General features: G+C 37.4%; 5 protein-coding genes across 5 annotated transcripts; 3 read left to right on the plus strand and 2 right to left on the minus strand.

Moving 5' to 3' along the window:
* Positions 1-43: 43 nt before the first annotated feature.
* Positions 44-1,679, plus strand: LOC100636039 (ubiquitin domain-containing protein UBFD1-like). The gene is made up of 7 exons (XM_003388658.3): positions 44-152; positions 205-309; positions 357-392; positions 508-654; positions 703-906; positions 1,140-1,222; positions 1,428-1,679. The coding sequence occupies exons 1-7, from the start codon at positions 98-100 to the stop codon at positions 1,536-1,538; spliced, it is 741 nt and encodes a 246-aa protein (XP_003388706.1). The 5' UTR covers positions 44-97; the 3' UTR covers positions 1,539-1,679.
* A 78-nt stretch (positions 1,680-1,757) lies between these two features.
* On the minus strand, positions 1,758-4,772 carry LOC100637553 (TBC1 domain family member 16-like). Its single transcript, XM_011407505.2, has 6 exons — positions 3,584-4,772; positions 3,385-3,533; positions 3,168-3,326; positions 3,036-3,091; positions 2,849-2,985; positions 1,758-2,327 (listed from the first exon to the last, which is right to left on the minus strand). The coding sequence occupies exons 1-6, from the start codon at positions 4,655-4,657 to the stop codon at positions 1,839-1,841; spliced, it is 2,064 nt and encodes a 687-aa protein (XP_011405807.2). The 5' UTR covers positions 4,658-4,772; the 3' UTR covers positions 1,758-1,838.
* Positions 4,773-4,821: 49 nt separating this feature from the next.
* On the plus strand, positions 4,822-14,033 carry LOC100637679 (lethal(2) giant larvae protein homolog 2-like). Its single transcript, XM_020000044.1, has 26 exons — positions 4,822-5,016; positions 5,677-5,774; positions 5,921-6,002; positions 6,392-6,504; positions 6,563-6,706; positions 7,054-7,225; positions 7,332-7,455; positions 7,617-7,802; positions 7,894-7,972; positions 8,029-8,191; positions 8,723-8,790; positions 9,454-9,760; positions 9,920-10,110; positions 10,665-11,059; positions 11,155-11,274; positions 11,887-11,997; positions 12,060-12,115; positions 12,198-12,300; positions 12,370-12,508; positions 12,555-12,650; positions 12,720-12,810; positions 12,935-13,038; positions 13,150-13,214; positions 13,265-13,424; positions 13,480-13,621; positions 13,692-14,033. Exons 1-26 carry the CDS (start codon positions 4,939-4,941, stop codon positions 13,812-13,814), a joined length of 3,510 nt encoding a protein of 1,169 aa, XP_019855603.1. The 5' UTR covers positions 4,822-4,938; the 3' UTR covers positions 13,815-14,033.
* Positions 14,034-14,059: 26 nt separating this feature from the next.
* LOC100637803 (ribonuclease H2 subunit A-like) lies at positions 14,060-17,564 on the plus strand. The gene is made up of 8 exons (XM_003388672.3): positions 14,060-14,285; positions 14,334-14,405; positions 14,452-14,578; positions 14,644-14,731; positions 15,645-15,782; positions 15,943-16,030; positions 16,358-16,481; positions 16,657-17,564. Exons 1-8 carry the CDS (start codon positions 14,117-14,119, stop codon positions 16,811-16,813), a joined length of 963 nt encoding a protein of 320 aa, XP_003388720.1. The 5' UTR covers positions 14,060-14,116; the 3' UTR covers positions 16,814-17,564.
* On the minus strand, positions 17,531-20,350 carry LOC109584346 (uncharacterized). Its single transcript, XM_020000048.1, has 7 exons — positions 20,189-20,350; positions 19,691-20,122; positions 19,503-19,635; positions 19,165-19,417; positions 18,838-19,112; positions 18,537-18,794; positions 17,531-18,489 (listed from the first exon to the last, which is right to left on the minus strand). The coding sequence occupies exons 1-7, from the start codon at positions 20,293-20,295 to the stop codon at positions 17,680-17,682; spliced, it is 2,268 nt and encodes a 755-aa protein (XP_019855607.1). The 5' UTR covers positions 20,296-20,350; the 3' UTR covers positions 17,531-17,679.
* Between the last annotated feature and the right edge of the window lie 25 nt (positions 20,351-20,375).

The raw sequence follows: 20,375 nt of genomic DNA on the forward strand, positions 1-20,375 counted from the left end.
TACCGACGATCTGCGCATGCGCAGTAGCACAGTTGGCGCGATTAATTTTCAGAAAGGTTAGTTTGCGCATGCGCAGTTTGCCTAGCCACCTCCCAAAATGGCCGAGGCTAGGAATGGTGATGAGGGAGAAGCTGGAGGAGAGTCCACCAATGGTAAGTTGTGTTTTACAATGAAACCTTGTGGTTGATTTTGTCTGAAATTTAGGTGCCATAAGTTTCAGAGCCGTGTGGAAAAAGGAAGTGTACAATATTGATTTTTCAGAAAATAAAACAATTGGAGCACTCAAGACACACTTGCACTCGTTAACAGGTATTGAGGCACTTTATGAACCTAGTTATTGACTGTATCTACTGTAGGTATACCTCCAGGAATGATGAAACTCATGTACAAAGGTGAATATGGCTGATCATTAAAATTAATCCTTTATAATACCTGAGGGTTAAAAAATAACCTACTAATAATGATACGACCTAATGCACAAGTAAAATAACTGTTATGTATATATAGGTAATTTAAAAGATGTCTCAACTCTAAAAGAAGCTAAGATAGTCCCGGGGATAAAGATAATGGTAATTGGGTCTACCATTACTGACGTAATAGCAGTTAGCCCTCCTGACCCTGCAGAGCTAAAACAAAGTGCTTCGGAAGAAACAGGTATGGTGTAGTGTCATTTTGCTTTTCTTGATCCGTTATCTTCATTAGACTCTGTAAAGGAATCACTCTCAGAGCAAACTCAACACAAAAAGATTCTTGATAAAGGCAAGCCTGACGATGTATACCCAGGTATCAAGCACAGCAACGATCCACTCCCTCCTTCCCCTATATCTGGACTTTGCAACAAATACGGTGCCAAAGTTAGACTACATTTTAAACTTGAGCTGGAGCAGCTTTGGATTGGAACAAAAGGTATTTGATGGATAGCCATGGGGCCGGTTCCTGTTTTTTTATTGCACATCGATGTGTTCTTGACACTATTTGGGACAAATTATTGAATATTGCAAAGATGACTTACTTGATTGCAGTATGTCATTCTTAATTTTTGTGGCATTTGTGGACTTTAATTCCCTTTCAAAATAAATATCCACCAAATGTGTGTTTGTATAATAATTATTTACTGTTCATCCTCACTCTTGTTATAGAGAGGACTGATAAAGTACCACTTGGATCCATTAGAAAAGTAATATCTGAACCAATCAAAGGACAAGAGGAATATCATATAATGGTAAGCAGTAGGCCCTGATTAGTCTCCCCAATTAGTTATTATATAACTGAGCTAAATGCCTGGTATGCTATACATTATATTGTGTATTGTATTAATCCATCCCATTTCTATGGTGCTAGTTTCAGTAGCACCATTAGTTGCTAATTGGGCTATACTATTTTAATCAATTTGTGGTATAATAATGATGTACATGCACATACAATAGGCATTACAATTAGGCCCAACAGAGAACTCTAGGTACTGGCTGTATTGGGTGCCAGCTCAATTTGTAGAAGCTATCAAAGACGTTATATTAGGAAAATGGCAGTATTTCTGATTTAAAAATTGTATATTATTATTATTATTATTATCAAAAAGTATAACTCCTCCCAGATCTTTATATTATTATTTATTAACTTTCAATGAAAATAATGATTATTATTATTATTATACAAACAATACAAATTAATAGACGACATTCAGTTATAATAATAATAACAGTAAAGGCTATCATAATAATAATAATGATTACAATTTCCAAGTGATTGATCAATTATGTATTCCCGAGGGTTTGAAAATGATAACATGTGAAAAAAAACCGACAAATTAAAATGAACTAGATAATAGGAGAAGTTCCTTAAAATATATGTAACAGACGTGACTCCTCCCCTTTACAACACGTCCCAGACCCCTCACAGATAACACGACTAGTACTCGTCTCCCAGTAACTGTCGGGCATTATACACCGAAGGACACAAGGGACCTCGGGACACTTTGAGAACTGATAGAGGTACCCTCTCGCCTGTGAGAGAACGATATCAACTGGCATCATGTTTGCAAGTCCGTTAAAATACACAGTTAGTTCGTTGAGTGTCATGTCCTCGTCAAGTGCTTTTTGACCATATATGGCCATGATAGCAATGCATAGAAAGAGGTGGAAGGAGTTGGTACTGTAGTTTGTCCAACAGGCCTCCCAGAGGAGGAGGGTGTCCTCCATTTTGAACTCTCTCTTGAAGCTTATCAGTAGCCATCTGTGAGCAAAGAGGAGTGAGAGGCCTTCCTCAATGTCTGAGAGATAAAAGAAGAACCAAGGAAGGAGGAGAGAGAGAAGGCTACTGAGCAGAACCTAAAAAGAAGATAAATTGACACATTGCAACTATCACTCAGATCTGGGGTCAATTACAATCATACATGTACGGTTGTACATGTACACGTACTTGTAATTAGAGGCTCAATTATAATTACAAATTACATAAAGTAATTGTAATTGAGGCTTAACAGAATGTTTTTATTAAAATTGTGTCATCAAAGCGTAGTAATACTGAATCAATACAGATGCAAAGAATTCTCCATTTTTATATTTTTTCCTGATGCATATACATGTTTTTTTGATGTTGTATACTTAGTTTGAGTTGATTCTGATCAATTTGGATTTATTATGAAATTTTAAAGCTGCTCATAAATCTACTTATGCTATTCAACATAGTACACACATAGTACAACCATAGATATTAGAGACTATGTATAGACTACATAGTACTTCAACAAAGCATAATTGTAATCCTAATTGAGTATAATATCACAACTATACAATGTATGCATCGTGTAAAGAATTCGATTGGATAAGCTGTGATAATCTCTTCTCACCAGTTGTCTATGGAGTGTCACCCTTTTGCCAGCTTTTGTAAAAAATGGCGTCCTCTCTACCAGCCGAGTAAAACAGAAGAATGACTCGGCATCATTATCGAGACTCATCAAAATTGGAGCTAATATATCAGTCATGCCTACAAGTAGATAAAAATGGTAATACCCTATTTCTCTGTTTCCTTTTTACCTTGACAGTATGTTATATCTTTACGATATTCAAGCAAATAGTTTAGAATAATTTGCCTATACAAGATAAAAAAAGAGGAAAGTATACTTTGTAAAAAAAACAAAAAGCAAACCAGCTTCTTGTATATATTACCTAAGTCTGTCAAGATTAGGATTATCTTCTCCTTTATAAAAAGGATGTGAACGGTCCGTTCTTCTAATATCATTGTCAACCTGTTGCAACATCTGGGTCAGTTTGTTATTTGTGGGCGTGGCTCCGTTGCTATGTGACAACAAAGACTGATTAGACTTTCTATAGAAAAGCAATTTAATAGAGTAAGTGGGCGGATAAGATAAACAAAGAGGTTTACCTTTTCTCATTGAGTTGCTTGTATGTTGTCTGTCTCTCTTCATACTTCTCCCTCCTCACTTTCTCTGAGCTATCGAAATCAACCACACCCAACAGATAAAGCCAGACTTCTTTACGCAATGAGGTCTCCACCCCACGAAAGAATACGGTCTGGGATAAAGATATGAAATTAAAATTGTCACAAAACTGATAATCTTTACTTGTAAGACTAATTTTTTATCCAGCACACGTCCGGCGGGGTCCTTCAACTGACCCCACATGGTCTCAGTCAGTACCCCACTCACCAGTCCTTCCTCTATGTGTAGTTCGGAGAGAGTGAGTCTTGGCCTAATGATTGTAAAGGTGTACTGGTTCGCTTCGCTGTTGTGCACATAAGTGAAGTACCGCCACGAGCGAAACTTTTTTATCAAGTCGTAGAGCCCGTTGTGTTTAAACGAAAAAATGAAATACTTTCTCTCCTGAGAGTATATGATGACTTCCCCGCCTGAGATACCGGCAGTAGGAGACTCGTAACGATAGAGTATCCTTATCGACTCCATTCTACCTAAATCAAGTGACAAGCTTTCATGCTCTCTCTCAGTTCTATCTCTACTACAAGCTCCTCCCCTAGTGGCTCCAGTCTCTAATTGATTAGGTTTTGAATAGGCTTCTTGAGAAGGATCAGAATCTCCTGTCTGTACTCTGGAGTGGTTTGTCATGCTATTATTGGGAGTCCAATTCAATATGAGAGTCTGTCCAAAGTCAGCTCCACGAGTACATATATACATATATCCTTCAATTTCCTCCTCCTCCTCCTCCTCCTCTCCATGCATAGTGGTCGTTACAGAGGACGTGAGAGAATTGGGTGTCGTTTCAATCTCTTTGAGTTTAAACGATTGAGGATCGTGTTCGCTGCTACTTGTGTACGTGAGGCTAGCGTGAGGGCTGGGCGTTGACGCCCTGGCTATCCTACGACAGACGTTATTCTTGCAAAAGATGACATCGTCCTCCAAACCATCATAAACCTCGGGGGAGGGTGAGAAAGGATGGTGGTATATGGACCAGGAACCTGTTATTCCACCCACTTCCTCAGACACAGAGCCAACCGGTAGAGAGGGAGGGGGTGGCATGGTGTGCACTGAACGCATTGAGTGCGTGTAGCGATCGCTGTTAGTGAAGCTACTTCCATCAGTGCTGCTGTTGGTGCTACTCGTGTTTGTCCGTCTCCTCCTCACTGGACCGAATGTCACGACGTCAGATATGGTGCTCAACGTCCGAGAGAAGAAAGGTTTCATGTCCTTTTTAAATTTTAAATAAAAGACTAAGGGAGAGAGAGAATAGAGATGGCTGGCCTGCTGTTCTAAAATTTTTTGAGCTTGCACCTGATTAGCCCCGCCCCAATATACAAAATAATTTTCCGTATATTCTCAATGGACTCCCTCTCCGTGCATTTCCGTATAACCTTGGACACTATTCAGGGCCGGTCGGTGGTATTCTAAAAAATTTGCCGTCACTGCCAGTCTCCTTTTCTTTCTTCCTCCTAGCTCTCTACAAGCAGCAGAAATCCAGTAAAAGGATGCCTCGTTTTAAGCGGAAGGGCTCTGGTGTCTCTAGGATCGAGCCACTCTCCCACGACCATTTTGCCTTCAGGAAGGTAAGTGAGAAATTCCGCTAGAAATCATTCTATAATCATGAAATGCAACTCTGCACTGCACCGAGACTCTGAATCCCTATTAAACAAATATTTTTGAGCCTCTAAAGCAATGAATTGTATACAACAGAAAGTGTGAACCAGTGATTATAGTAATTAAGCAACAGCAATCAAAGCCTGTAGCAATGTGGCAGACAATGTTAGAAGAGGGTTACGTGTGTGTAGCCCATTTCCTCCAGCTGTCACTAAATCAATACACGAGCCTGTTTGTGGAGCAATGCATTTTTTAGCAAACAATAGCAATTTTAAAATTACGTATGGTGCACCTGCTCTGCTTTTAAAGTCCTGGGATTGTTGGATTGAGTGTAAGAGAGTTCAAGTTACGCTGACCTTAGTGTTTTGCCTTGGCATCAGTTGTGTATTGTGTAACTTGTATTCTCAAAGGGACTTAACAACTGATACACACACACAGTGATCACCTGCTTATTGGACACCACACACACACATACGCATACTGGAGATGCACATTAGTGTTACTAATAATCATTGGTATGTTCACAGTTTGATGCAATTATAGCATATTTGTGAGTAATTAATATTATTTGTGGTTTTTCTCTCTCCCTCACCTTGTCCTGATCCATTTCCTCATATTTCTACTGTTAGAGTGTATTCCATGGCTTTCCTATGTCACCGTCTGCCATTAACTTTGATGATGAAAGTCAACTGCTAGCCATTGGGACTGAAACCGGAGAACTGAGAATGTAAACAAAAATTGAAATTGCTTCTCTCTCTCTCTCTTTCTCTTTTTGCCTTAATAATGCAGCATGGAGTGTCAAAAAACATAATGATGTTTATCTTTTCCTTTTCTCTCTTATTCTTTGTCTCTCTTATTTTTGATTGCCTACAGCTATGGTCAACCAGGTGTGGAATTTGCTGGTCGCACCAGTTCAGAGAAGACCATAACCAAAATATTCTCCTTTGGCTCACTGGTAAGTAATACATGTACAATAGTCCTTAGAGCTAGAATTATAAAGTACATAATATTTTAAGTTAATAATGAAGCACATTATTATTATTATTATTATTATACTCATTTGCTATTGATATCATTATTGTTTTTATTATAGTAGTTCATAATAATACAGATGTGTCACATTAATAATAATTGATATTTTACGATTGCATGTTTTATGATTAGATAGGGAGTAGTTATTACTCTTTGTAGATGATGGTGTGGGTGTAATGGCATGTTGAGATATGTGTATGTGTACAATGTAGATATGTCCTTTGCTTTTACAGCATATGTGTGGGTGTTGTAGCTGATAATATCTCATTTATCTTTCCTCTTATCTCTCTCTTTCTCTCTCTCTCTCTCTAGTATCAATATCTGACAGTTCAGGATGACAACTCTCTCCTTTTGTGGCAGCTGGAAGGGGAAAGTGGTCTACCAGCACTGAAGATTGCAAATGAATTTGTCATGGAAAGAGACGAGTAAATATGACATAATATAGTCTCATGGTTTTAAAATTATTTTTAAAATATTTTTTAGAGGAAAGACCATAACGTCTGCTTGTCTGTCTAAGTTAGCCGGACACTTTTACATTGGAACGGAGAGTGGTAATGTGTATGTTCTTGATGTAAGGCTCTTCATGGTCAAGGATGATTCCATCAATTGGGCCAATGCAACAGCACTGTAACTATATAAATATAATTAACATCAGTTTATATGTTTCATTATAGCTATTTATTATTGTTAGAATTTCCCTTACAGAATAATGCCCCACTGTGTGTATGTGTGTGTAGCCTACAACATTTATATGGTATTACTCTGATCTCATTATTCTGCTATGGAGTTTGTGTAGTGAAATTCCTTGAGTGATTCAATTGTGAATATGTGGGGTCGTATGCCAAATTCTTTATGCTTGTATTTTCTAGATATTTTCTATTACTAAGTTTGTCATGAATAACCTCACAAACTACGTGTAAATGTATATCTTTATTTTCCATCTTTCTCCATTTTTCTCTTCTCTTTTTTTGCAGTATTCAAAAGTCCACTCAGACTCACCCTGGATCAGTTACGTCCATTGAGCTCTCCCCAGCGAACCACAACAAGCTGTTGATTGGATATGAGAAAGGAATCATCGTCCTCTGGGATGTCACCCAACCTCTACCCGAGAGAAACTTTCCTACTACAATGGAGGAGATAAAACAAGTAAGATTGAGAGAGAGAGAGAGAGAGAGAGAGAGAGAGAGAGAGAGAGAGAGAGAATGAAAGAGGAACAGTGTTTATGTCCTTTCTTTCTGCCTCATATTAATAGCCATTAACATCATTGTCGTGGCAAAGAGAAGGGAAGAAGTTCATGTCTGCTCATAAAGACTCCAGTCTTTATTATTGGAATATTAACTCATCCACCCCAGAAGAAGGACCCACCAAACAATATGGTATAAAGCAATGCATACAGTATCTTTTTATTGGCTTTAAAATGATGTCTGCAAATATTAATTTAGACTGATTCTGATGTTAGTTATGACCATCTCTAATAATTACATGTATACGTGTATGTACATGTATCTTATTCTTTTCTCTTTCTCTTTTCTTAAAGGTGAAGTATGTGAGCCTATTGATCGCATTAAGTGGCTTAATTCGACTAGCAATCCTCTTGACATATTCTCTGGTGGCTTGCCCTCTGAGGATAAAGATGAGCACAATATAGTCACGGTCATTCAAGGAACGGAGCACGTTGCTTTAGACTTCTCTTCAAGAGTCATTGATTTTGTCACAATCACAGGTCAGTCAAATAGCCTTTGATTTAGTATCTTGTATGTTTTAGAGTTTTTTTTATAAATCATGTGAATTCTTGTATATTTATTTATACATAGATCCTGATACTAAGAGAGGGAAGGCATTGATTGTTCTTTGTCAACAGGAATTGCTAGCTTTTGATCTAGAGGCACCAAAGTACATAAATAACAAATCAGCCTTTATCTCATGTGAATTTCCTCTTTTTACTTCAGATGTCCTATGATTAAAAAACCATACTTGCACAGTATCCATTCTTCTCCTGTAACCTGTCTTAAAGCATTTGACAATTGTCCCAAAGACATTTTGAGTGTATTTGAAGCAGCTTCTGAGGCCAATGCTAATTCTTCTACCAACAATACTTATATCAGCGCAATGGTGAGCTTTAACTCCCTTTCTCTTGAATTCCATTGTCTCTTATGTGTCAGCATTCATCACATACCCATAGTATAGTAATTAGTTTTGGCTATGTATAGTTACTACAGAATGCATTGGGAGATAGTCTTTCCGTAATAATTTGGCAATTAATTGTTTCATTATTGATGTTGACAGTCACTAAGAAGGAGGAGAGCATTCTACGTATAGGCTTGGTACTATGCTACAACACGTATCACTGACTATCAACTATTCCATTTAATTTGCAATAAATTTATTTTGCAGGTCTACTCTACTGCTTCATGTGCATTCACTATACCATAGTTGTGGTTAGCTTATTCCTAGCTTCCTTTCATATGTTTGGGTGCTTGTATTATTAATTGGATATTGCAAGTGTAGTTTGTACATGTACATATACAGTGCGTGTTCTGATTGAGTGAGTGAAAAATGTGTGTAGAGTAGTCACTGTTCTATCTGTTGGCATTAATTAGAATAATACACTATAATTATTTATTATTATATTTTATATTGTAGGCGTGGCCAGTCAATGGAGGGTTTGTACGCGTGTCTGATCCGCCTACGCTAGACCTACTGGTTACTGGGTAAGTGGATATGATAATATCTTTATTCATATCACTGAATGTACTCTTAATATGTTAGTGTTATCAATCGCATGCTTGATATCCTGTTTGGCAGTTGACAAATTTATTGACTGTGTCGATCACACTCTTCATATGTACATGTACATGTACTATATCTTATATGTACATGTATATGTGTGTGTGTGTGTGTGTGTGTCTGTAAATGGTGCATGTCTGTCACTTTTTCATGTCAGTCTGTCTGTCTTGTTGTTAATTGCTTGTTGTTCCTTTGTGAGTTGTTGTCTTTTGTTTAGTTGTACACTTCTATACATGTACATTGTACATTATTAATGGGACAGCTAGTTTCTCTGTAACTGGTCCTTTACTGTGGCATTTTAATTGCATTGTTATTGTATTAGTCAACACAGTTCAACTTTATTTGCACACAGTAATTATATTGTATTACATATGTGTACAGTGTCTAGATGTATAATATTCCCTGATTTTTAATTTGGGATTGTTATGATGTTGTAACGATATCTGCCAAATTGCCTTTGTTCTACTTTGTTGTTCCTCCTATTCCTTATACATTGTATATGTTGTACCACATGTATATAATAATCATACGGTATATGATATAATTATATTAAATTGTTACTCCTCCTATTCCCTCCTTTATCTCAGTCATGCAAGTGGTTCTATCAAGTTTTGGAACACGACGAGTTCTGCCATGGATCTCATCTATGAACTCAAGACCTCCTCCATCTTTCAGAACTCTGATGGTGAGGAATTTGACGAGGCTGCCTTCTCTGAGTTCCAGTGGCCTCCGTATCGAAAGGTTTCATCGTACGATCCTTACGACGACGATACTCGACTTTCCATCCGATTTATCGACTTTTGTCCGTATTCTCTCAAACTTTGCATCGGAGGAGAAGGAGGCCAGGCACTCACTTTTGCTTTCAATCCCGAGCCAGCTGAAGTCAGAGTTGAGGTGTGTAACATTACAATATCCTTTTATTGAAGTGTAAATTAATATATCACAGCTTGAGTGTACACATTCACGTATATGATACTCTCCTTTTCTTTCATTCCCTTTATTCATCACTGAATGATGATGCTACTAATAATTACCCATTCCTCTCCCTTGTAGCACATTGTTGCTGATATATTTATCGAGGAAGTGAGGACTAGAGGTAGAGGAGGTGGGCTCAGGAACAATGCTCCTCTTGAGTGTAAAAGTGATTTCATACAACTACCTGCCGGTTTCCAACCCTCACTATGTCTCCAGTGTATGCCAGCCATGCCTGTTACTGCATTAGCTTTCAGGCCCAGCTATGGACTGTAAGTTATAATGTAGTCTGTGTTGATATACATCAGACTGCATTGGAGTCAGGGTTTCCCACAAAGCATGCTACACGTAAGTGTGGTAATAAGCATGCTTCATGAGCTGATTACAGCTAATATATGACCATTTGGAGCAACTTTAAAAATTCATAAAAAATCCAAATTTGATCAGAATCAGCTCAAACTTTCTACACAACATCAGAACATGTACATGTATACATGTATGTATCAGAAAAATGCACGATAGCACAGGGTCTTAGGCATAATTTTTGAGCAACTTGAGTCCACTGGCAAGAAGCTGCTGACCACTATGCCAAAATCCTGTGGGAAACCCTAATTGGAGTTAAGCACAAACACATTTTATTTTAGCATTATTATAATTAGTTTATTTTATAGGCGATTTTCGTTTATTTTTTATTTTAAAAGTTATTACTTTCTTTTGTGTGTTTTTATTTGTTATGTTTGCATTGTTACGCACGTAATCTTACATTTCCCCATCAAATATAATCCAACCACTTTCATTAATTCATCTTTTTTCTTCTCTCTTTCAGTGTTGCCGTCGCTAATAACAAAGGATTTGTTGTCGCTAATTTCTTTACAAAGTGTATCGTCCTGGTTCATCCAACAGTCCTTTCTGACGGGGTTGAGGCGAGGAACATCAGTCGAGTTCAGTCCATGAGACGTTCTCTTCGTAGCTCCCTCCGCCGTCGCTCAAGCACTGCCATAGCCGAGGAAAGACGCAAGATTGTAGCCTCTTTTAATTTGGAGTCCGGCATCGAGGAGAAGAGACCAAGCTCGGCCAGGTCCCCACTGAAGGACAGGCGGACCCAGTCGGTTGATGGACAGATATTCTTAGACTCTGGTGGCCCTGTGGTTCAAGTAGCAATACCTCCTGAGCAGAGAGGGGTCGTCTGTCATCTATTGTTTTCTGAGACTCATATCTCAGGTAATATCAAATTAACATGTACATGTACATAAATGCAAATATCACCTACATGATTGCATTTTTAATGATATTAATTTTGCACATTATGCTTTCAGGCGGTGGCCCTCATGTAAGTGTCATAGCGTCTACAATGGGTTCTTCACTCATTCGATACACCATTGAAGTGCCGACAAAAGACATGAAATACACTGGACCCAATAGAGCATTTCCTGCAGGTAACAGGATGACGTGTATGAGTATATATCATGTTGTATTAGAGCTGGGCGATAGTGATAAAATCACTATCACGGTATTTGCCTCGATTACTATCCCGATAGTGAAACTATCCCGATAGTGAAACTATCACGATATAATAGCTTTTATGTGTTTAGTTTATTAATTTTAAATTAAAATGATACAACTCAGCAATGCAATAAATGTAGCATATTATTATGTACGTATTATTGATTGATGTGTTGTTTAACTAGTAAGCATAATCGTTGTTCATTTACAACATGCCCAAGCTCTACCAAATATGACTCTTAAATTGCTACACCATTGCCATGACTATAACACTTAATGGCTAAAAATGTGGTTATAGCACAGAGCATGCCTAGACTGGCTGGCTAGATCCACTATCACGATAGCTTAAATACTACTATCACATCACGATAGCTTCTATACTATCGCGATAGTGAATATATTTGAAACTATCGCCCAGCTCTATGTTGTATGTTTCAATAATGAGGAATTGTATGAGATGCATATGTAAACCAGTAAAGCTACATTCACTTTAGTCTCTTTGTTCGTATACAACATGTACTTTTAGTTTTTATCTCTCACTTTAGGCAAGGATTATGGTCTGGTGCATGCTGCTCCCATAGTTGGTCTGTTTGTTCTTGATCATGACATGCAACCGGTTCCTTCTCCGTCTGAAATTGAAGCAAAGGCTGCACCAAGTAAGCCTTGCTTATATTGCCTGACTCTTTTAATTAATTACTACGTTTTAAATTATTATTAGGCCCCAACATGGAGCCACCGCACTATCTCGTAATAGTAACACAAGAGCAAATAAAAGTAAGAGAAAAGGGAAGATATTATGTTGTAGAGCCACTTGTTATAATATACTTGTTTTATGACATGCTTCTGAACATTGTAGATCATATCGCTGCCTAACATGAGGTCAAAACGCAAAGAGAAAGTGAACAATTTAATTCATGAGAGAATAAGCAAGGCTTGGATGATTAAAGCTAAAGTAGCTGGTAAGGAAAAAAATAGAAATAAAATTATGAAGTACTGTACGACGTAAAATTTCACTTTTTTATTTGTAGCTGCTCCAATTGGTGCCAGCAGAGATTGGAACAATGCACTGGTTGTCATGACAACCATAGGACACATTCTTGTGTATTCTCTCCCTGACATTAAAATAATGTACCACAAGGAACTCTATGTGTTGCCTTCTGATCAAAAGTGAGGACACAAAAATATTGAGTGTTTTATTCTTTTTAATGTGTAGAGCAATGCAGAGCTTGATAGTTTCTTCAAATGCTGAATCGTTTCATTTGAGATCATTCTCAGAGTTAGAGAGACAACTCCTCTGCTCTTATAACTTGTAAGGAATGTTTGTGTGACTAATTTTTACACACTCTCTCTCTCCCCCTCTCTCTCTCACCTCTTACAGTTCATACCATACAAGTCTTCAGCCTAACTTACACTCATTTGAAGGTGCTACTGGTCAAGCTACACAACGTCCTCAATCACGACAACAAAAGGTAGAGAAGAGAGAGAGAGAGATGGGGGGAAAGAGATTCATTGTACATGTACAGTACATTTGCATACATTTGTATTGCATTCTTAGCTAATGCATTTTTATTATTTTTGTTGTATTTATCTTAGCCTCCTGAGCTATCATCAGCTCCAGGTCGTACCAGTTCCTCCACTAACAGTACTCCGGCACGAGAGACGTCAACCAGTAAACCAAACTCAATGAGATTCAGAAGGTACTGTATTGACTATTGAGGAACGTGTGAAAAGCGTGACTGTATCTATTAATACTTGTTTATCACTAAATGAAGCATTTTATGATAAATTTATCATTTTTATTTTAATAGTTCAGCACAAAGTGAAACGTCATTAAATACTGGTACATCGGTTAGGAGTAGGTCACTTTCACCAGGTAAGCGTACAGAATGTACTGCATGTTAAATGTAACGTGTACATGTGCAGGTGCTAGTATGGAATTGGCTAAGAAGAAGTCAGCTGACCAGCCAATAGCTAACGGGATAGACAATGAACTAGAGCCCCACCCTCCTGTCATACCTGAAGTGACTCCTGTAGCAAAGGACGTCATGGCCAGTGCAGCTGCCTTTACTCAAATATATGACAGGTGAGTATAAGGGACTGTTAGGAGAGGACTCATTTCTCCTTTTCTTTTATTGTAGTAAGCATCAGGGATCCTCTTCGAGCTCCTCTAGTGATTCTGAGTCTGAGAGTGAAAGCGATGATGACGATGACGATGATGATGTAGATGAGATGGTTGGAGGAGGAGGTGGAACGTTTTTTAATCCTTTACTAATGGACGATGTATGTTAACTTGCACACTCAAACCCTCTTTAATTCTGGCTTTCTCTCTCTCTCTCTCTCTCTCTCTCAGGAGAATGAAGGAGGTGCTTCACAGGAGTTAGATACCATAATAGCTTCATCTCTCCAGCAGTTAGAGAGTGCCAGGTCATTCTACGAGAGAATGCAAAAGCAAGCAAGAGGCTCTGAAACTTGAGATTTCAGCCGTTTTTATGATCAGACATTTAATCTAAATTTTAAATCACCGCTCTCTGCTTTTCATATTGATCCTTGACAGTTTAGTTGATTATTATTATTATTATTATTATTATTATTATTAATTGTTGTTTTTGTTTTTGTTGTTGTTGTGGTTATATCATATATAATTATTATTATTAATATAGTGTAATTTTTAAGTAATAATATTCACAATAGTAATTAATAATTTGCAGTAGAAAGTAGAAAGCCCATCCCATTTTAATATTTTAACAACTAACAAAATATTGGGCGGTTTAATTAATGGCAGAAGGTCAAGAAACTCAAGAAAAGAAGTCTTCAGTAGTTGATGTCAGTGGATTTATTGATAGTCCGTTAGGTGTACACAATCTACAGTCGGCAGTACCAACAATCACTTGTCAAGATGAATGCCTAATGGGAATAGATGAAGCTGGCAGAGGACCAGTGCTAGGTATACTATTAGTAGTATTATTATCAAGCAATGCTTTTATTTGCACAGGCCCAATGGTGTATGGAATCAGTTACTGTCCAATAACAAAGACTAAGGATCTGGAGAAGTTAAAATTTGCTGGTTTGCAGAAGGAACCACTTTTATTAATTGTATTTATTTATTGCAGACTCTAAAGTTCTTTCTGTATCACAGCGTGAGGACCTCTATCATACAATAACTGAATGCAACGAATGGTTGGGCTGGAAGGCATGCATTCTCTCGCCAAATTATCTCTCTAATTGCATGCTAAGGAGGTGTGCCATTTTGTATCTAATTTAACCCTCACACCCTAAACTTACCATTAATTTTTCACTTTTAGGAGTAAATATAATTTAAATTCAATCTCGCATGATACTGCTATTGATTTAATTAGGAAGGTTCTTTCTGATGGCGTCAAACTCACTGAAGTACGTATATGTAATTGCAACTACAATATTTAAAATATTTAATGCTAAAATATGGCTAGGAGAAAATTTTCCATTTTTATGATTTTTTTCCTGTTACTCAAAAGTTCAGCCAAAGTTATGGTACAGGGATTTTGGCCAAATTTCACAAAAAATGAAAAGTTGAGAATTCTCCTTTTTATAATTTTTTGTGATGCATATACATGTTCTTATGCTGCATAAAAAGTTTGAGCTGATTCCAATTAATTCTGGATTTTTTATGAATTTTTAAAGTTTGCTCAAAAATTGGGCCAAAGTCCCTGTACTATAGTACAGGGATTTTGGTCAAATTTCACAAAAAATAAAAATTTGAGAATTCTCCTTTTATATAATTTTTTGTGATGCATATAAATGTTTTTATGCTGCGTAAAAAGTTTGAGCTGGTTCCGATCAATTCTGGATTTTTAATGAATTTTTAAAGTTACTCAAGAATCGGGCCAAAGCCCCTGTACTATTATAGTACAGGGATTTTGGCCAAATTTCGCCAAAAATGGCAAGGTGAGAATTTTTCATTTAAAATATTTTTCTGATGCATATACATGTACTTATGTTGTGTTGAAATTTTGAGATGATTCCAATCAAGTTTGAATTTTTTACAAATTTTTAAAGTCGCTCCAAAGTCCCTGTAAAAAATAGATTGGTCCAATTTGATCTGAATTGGCTAGGAGAGAATTCTCCATTTTACAATTTTTTCTGATACAAATACATGTTTTTTTATACATGCACTTATGTTGTGTAGTAAGTTTGAGTTGATTCCAATCAAAATTGGAATTTTTATGAATTTTTAAAATTGGACCAAAGTTGACCAATAGCACATACTGTACATTATAATCATAATAATCAAATTCAAAATAATTATACTAAGTTATCATTACAGGTATATGTAGATACAGTGGGGAAGCCAGAGTCTTACCAGTCGAAACTAGAGAGCATTTTTCCTCAGTTGAAGGTCACAGTCACTAAAAAAGCTGACAGTTTATTTCCTATTGTCAGTGCTGCTAGTATTTGTGCCAAAGTAAACACACTCAATAAACATTGCATGAGATTGTAGCATGCTAGGTGCATGGTGGTCGTATAACATCATCTATTGCATGTATGTGTAGCAATGAACATTGCATGAGATGCTAGGTGGACTGATGCTAGGTGGTTGTATTAGTCATCATTATTATGTGTAGGTTATCAGAGATGCTTGCCTAACAGAATGGAAGTTCACAGAGGGTGATGATTGCTATAGTAAATCATTTGGTTGTGGATATACATCAGGTTAGACACACATACACTATGCTTAGAATTAAAATTACGTTATAGTGAATTTTGTAAAGCTTTTGTCAGCAATTGCTGTAGAGTATAGAGTTCGTGTGGCTAAGCATTCAGTCACATACAATAAAGTACATGCCAAATTGGTTTGTAGTAAATCTATTTACTGGAAAGGCTTCTCTGCATTAAATTAGTCCATGAACCCGTGGGCATTAGCACACGTAGCCTCATTAATAGAGTGTTACTGTAGTACATTGTACATGTAACCATTGACCAGTGTAGAATAAAGGAGGCTACACACACACACAAAGCATCTAACAAACTTTTGTTTAGATACTACAACAATAAATTGGATGAAGGATTGTATTGATCCTGTTTTTGGATTCCCAACTCTTGTCAGATTCAGTTGGTCGACTGCCAGTAAGATGCTGGAATCAAATGGACTCTTAGTGAAATGGTACAGTACATGTTCATATCTGTGTGTGTGTGTGTGTGTGTGTGTGTGTGTGTGTGTGTGTGTGTGTGTGTGTGTGTGTGTGTGTGTGTGTGTGTGTGTGTGTGTGTGACTGTCGGTGAGTGCATATGACATATCACTTTATTGTAATGATTCTTGTTGTTTTTTGTTTGCTAAGGCCCGATGATGACGAAGATGAAGAACAGAAAGCAAATTGTCCTAAAATTAGTTTATTTTTTGGAAAAGCAAAGACTAATGGAGATGGGCCTAAACCGGCAAAGAGACATAGATACTTTGAAGAGAGGAAACTAGAAGCAGTTGACCATTTTATTTGATCCTATAGATCATTTCATGAGCACATTTAAAATTTATTATTATTAGAAGAAGAGGCTGGGTGAAGTGCAAAATACCCTTGGTAATTCTTTGTTTGAAGTGTTAACTCAGCATTATTATTTTTTATACAATAGTTGCATCATTTTAACAGGTGACTGATAAGAACGTGCTCACATCGTGCCACACATGTCCACGAATTTTATTAATGACCTATGAATATCATTATATAAAGCCTCAGCCTTCAATAAAATTGAATTGTCTCTTCAACCTTCAAACTCGCCATCGGTTCTCTCTCTGACGTTTTGTTATTGTCGTGAGTTCTCTTCCAAGTCAAGAAGTAGTTTCTAATATCACTGGATCAATCATGTTAGAAGCTCTGTCTCGCGTTCTTCTCTTACCTGTCAACATAATCGTTGTCCTAGTCCTCCTCCCGATAGTATTGATCGGCCAAGCTATTAGCGGTATAAGTAGTCTGATGGGGTTGCTCTCTCTCGTTCAGTCTGGTGACATCTCAGAAGCCGTGGCGTTTTTGAGATCGGACAGTTCTGATCCAAGAAGGAAGTTAATTCTTTCTGAGAAATTCCCGAACAGTATAGCAGTTAGATCCTAACCATCCATAGACTCCTCTAATTATTGTTATAAATACTCTGAAGGCAAAATAACTCTTCTATTGATCTCCCCTAGTGTTTATTCCCTGTAACAATTATTACATGTATTAATTTTTGATCATTCATTTTGCTGTCAACAACATTACAATAATAGATTACTAGTTATTATGATGTCATTGTTGTTTTGTTATTGTTAAACTACTCCTATGGAACTACATGTAATAGTTAGTCTGATTCATTCTTTCTTTCTTTGCTCATCCTCAGAACGAGAATATTTTACGTATAGACTTGACAGAAGGGAGCTTCATGAAAGAGAACATAGATTTTGACGGCGTTGCTTCTGTACCAGCTGTTGCATTAATATTGCTTGATGACACAACGCTCTCCAGATCCTTTTGTACCTTAGCGATAGCATTACGTACTAATTCTGTTGCTGTCATAGTCAGGTACTCTTCACTGGAGCAAGTGAGTAGCTCTTCAACTTGTGCTTGAGTATTCTCAAAGGATTCTGCTTGATGAAGCTCGTCAGACTGAATCTCTTGGATTACCATTTCCATGGCTTTCTGGACAATATTCTTTGCTAGCATTGTCCCAATGCTCAGTGCAGGCTGGACGGTTCGACTCTTGGCTTTGAGTAGAATCTGAGATTGAGCTGCTGAGGATTTCGAAGCTATTACTTCGGACTCTTGAGGCTCGGCTGATGGAGCGATAACTTCTTTTTCTTCATTAGGTGCTTCAGCTGAGACTACAATATCAATAACACTGGCTGCTGATTTATCCTGGTCACTAATGGCAGCTCCGCTTCGTTCTTCACTTTTTTGAGAGGCCACAATGTCTATTGATGTGTCCTTTGATAAAACATTGCTGCTACTGCCTGATGCTACATGACCTATCATGCTTACACTCTCCTCCTCTGATGATGCATACATGCTTTCCTTTGATGGCATTTCTGTAGTACTATGGCTCTCATTTTGTCCTACGTTACTGGCTGTTGAAGGAGCTGTAATTATGAGAGAAGGTATGTTTGTATGTACATGTATCTGTCTTTCTGCAGAAAGTGAACTGTTGACCTAATTTAAAAGGCAATTTTAGCATCACTATTACAATATCTACCTACCTTTGACACTTTACTGATTTTTTCTTTACTCTTTTGACGTTTGCTAGAATTGGAACTGTTTGCCCGTAGAATATTAGTTTTACTTCTACTCTTGACGATAACATCAGTCTTGCTGCCAATGCGACTACTTTTTGTTGCTGCTATGTTTGTTTTGCTACTAATCCTGCTAATCTCTAGATTTGAGACCTGTGATGCTTGAGATATGTCCTCTTTCATTGCCTGTCCAGGAATATTGACTTGTAAATCTTCTTGTTCAGCCTGATTAAAAAACAATTTGAGGACAGTAAAGTTCTCTCATTACCTCTGTATTGACATTCTCAGATGTATATGTAACTAGGGTAGGTGCACTTTTCACTGCTGCCTCGCTACTTTTAGTTTCCCTGATTTGCTTGCTGGTCTCTTCACTGGATTTTGTCCCACTTTTATGACGCAAAAATATGTTCTTGTGTCCAAGTCCTTGTTCAGAGGTACTGCTTGCAAATGTTTCACCAACCGGTGGTCTATTTTGAGATGGATCACTCAATAAATAACTGTTTGAAACTTCGTCCATCTCTGAATTATTTCCCACTAATATAACTGAAGGAGAATGACAGTATAAAAACCATTTGTAGACACAATACTATTATACTTGATTCATCTGAGGAAGACTCGTCTGTGTCTAAGTAAGAACGAGAAGAGGCTGTCAAATACTGTGAGCTGGCATAAGTCAAATATTTAGAAAGACACGAAGTAGCCTCTGATGTATGATTGGAGTCTGAGGCTGTGGTGTCGTCAGAGCTGTCTTTGATTCGAACTGCTTTCCTTGAGGCATTTGAATAATTATAACGTAATATTCCTCCAGATGACTCTTGTTTTGGTGCTATTTCTACAGGCTTTGTCTCCTATTAAAACATTATGTATATAATATATACATAACATTCAATGATTCACATTATTATGTGAATCATTGAATGTGCATAAAATTACTGGTATATCATTTAGTGTCTTGAGTAAAGTCTGAAGTGCCAATCTTCTTTTCTTTGCTGTTTCGTATCTTTTCTTCTCTTCATCAAGTTCTTTCTGATATCTTAATTCGGCTAATTCAAATTTATGAAATTTCCTTTACAATAGATTTCCCATGATAATGAACCATTATTATCATTTTTTTAACTTACTTTTCTGTCTCTTCCAGTAATGCCTTTTCAAACTGCAAGCGCTCAGTCAGTGTATTCTCTTCTTGACAAAGCATCTTGCGGCAAAATTCTCTGCTAAATGGAGCAGTCTTGCTAACTTCGATATGGAAGTCTGTTGGCGTTGGGGTAGTACGATTGCTATTACTTTTCTCTTTCTTTGCTGTCACTGGAGATGGAGGACAGCGACTCAATATGCTTGGGAGTGTGCAGTGCTTAGGAGTCCTGTATGCCTCTGTCAGGACACTTGCTATCCGATGCTGCTCGTTGCAACTGGAACACCTTTCCTTTTCATAGAGACCATCACCAATCATAGTCAGTTGTCCTGTCATTAAGTATTTTCTTGTTTGCTTCAAATGCTGTAGGTCTTGATTGGCATTCATTACGAAATTCTTCTGCTTTTTGTTTTGCCCCAAGCTGTCATACATTAAAATTGAAAAATACATTCATGCTAAAGCTGTAAAGAAAGTTATAAAAACAAACCTAGTTATAGTAGATTTTTTAATAGTCTTTCCTTTTCCTATATATGCTGTTTTCTTAGGAGCTGCTGGGAATGCTGTGTCTATAAGCTCCTTGTATGCAGCCATCATGTCACAGCATAATAATGTGAAGAGACGTCTCGGCGCTGCGATGACAACCAGCTAATTAAAAACGCCAGCCCTTCTGCGCA

This window comes from Amphimedon queenslandica, unplaced genomic scaffold (assembly GCF_000090795.2).
Source record: "Amphimedon queenslandica unplaced genomic scaffold, v1.1 AMPQUscaffold_13217, whole genome shotgun sequence".
Taxonomy (NCBI): domain Eukaryota; kingdom Metazoa; phylum Porifera; class Demospongiae; order Haplosclerida; family Niphatidae; genus Amphimedon; species Amphimedon queenslandica.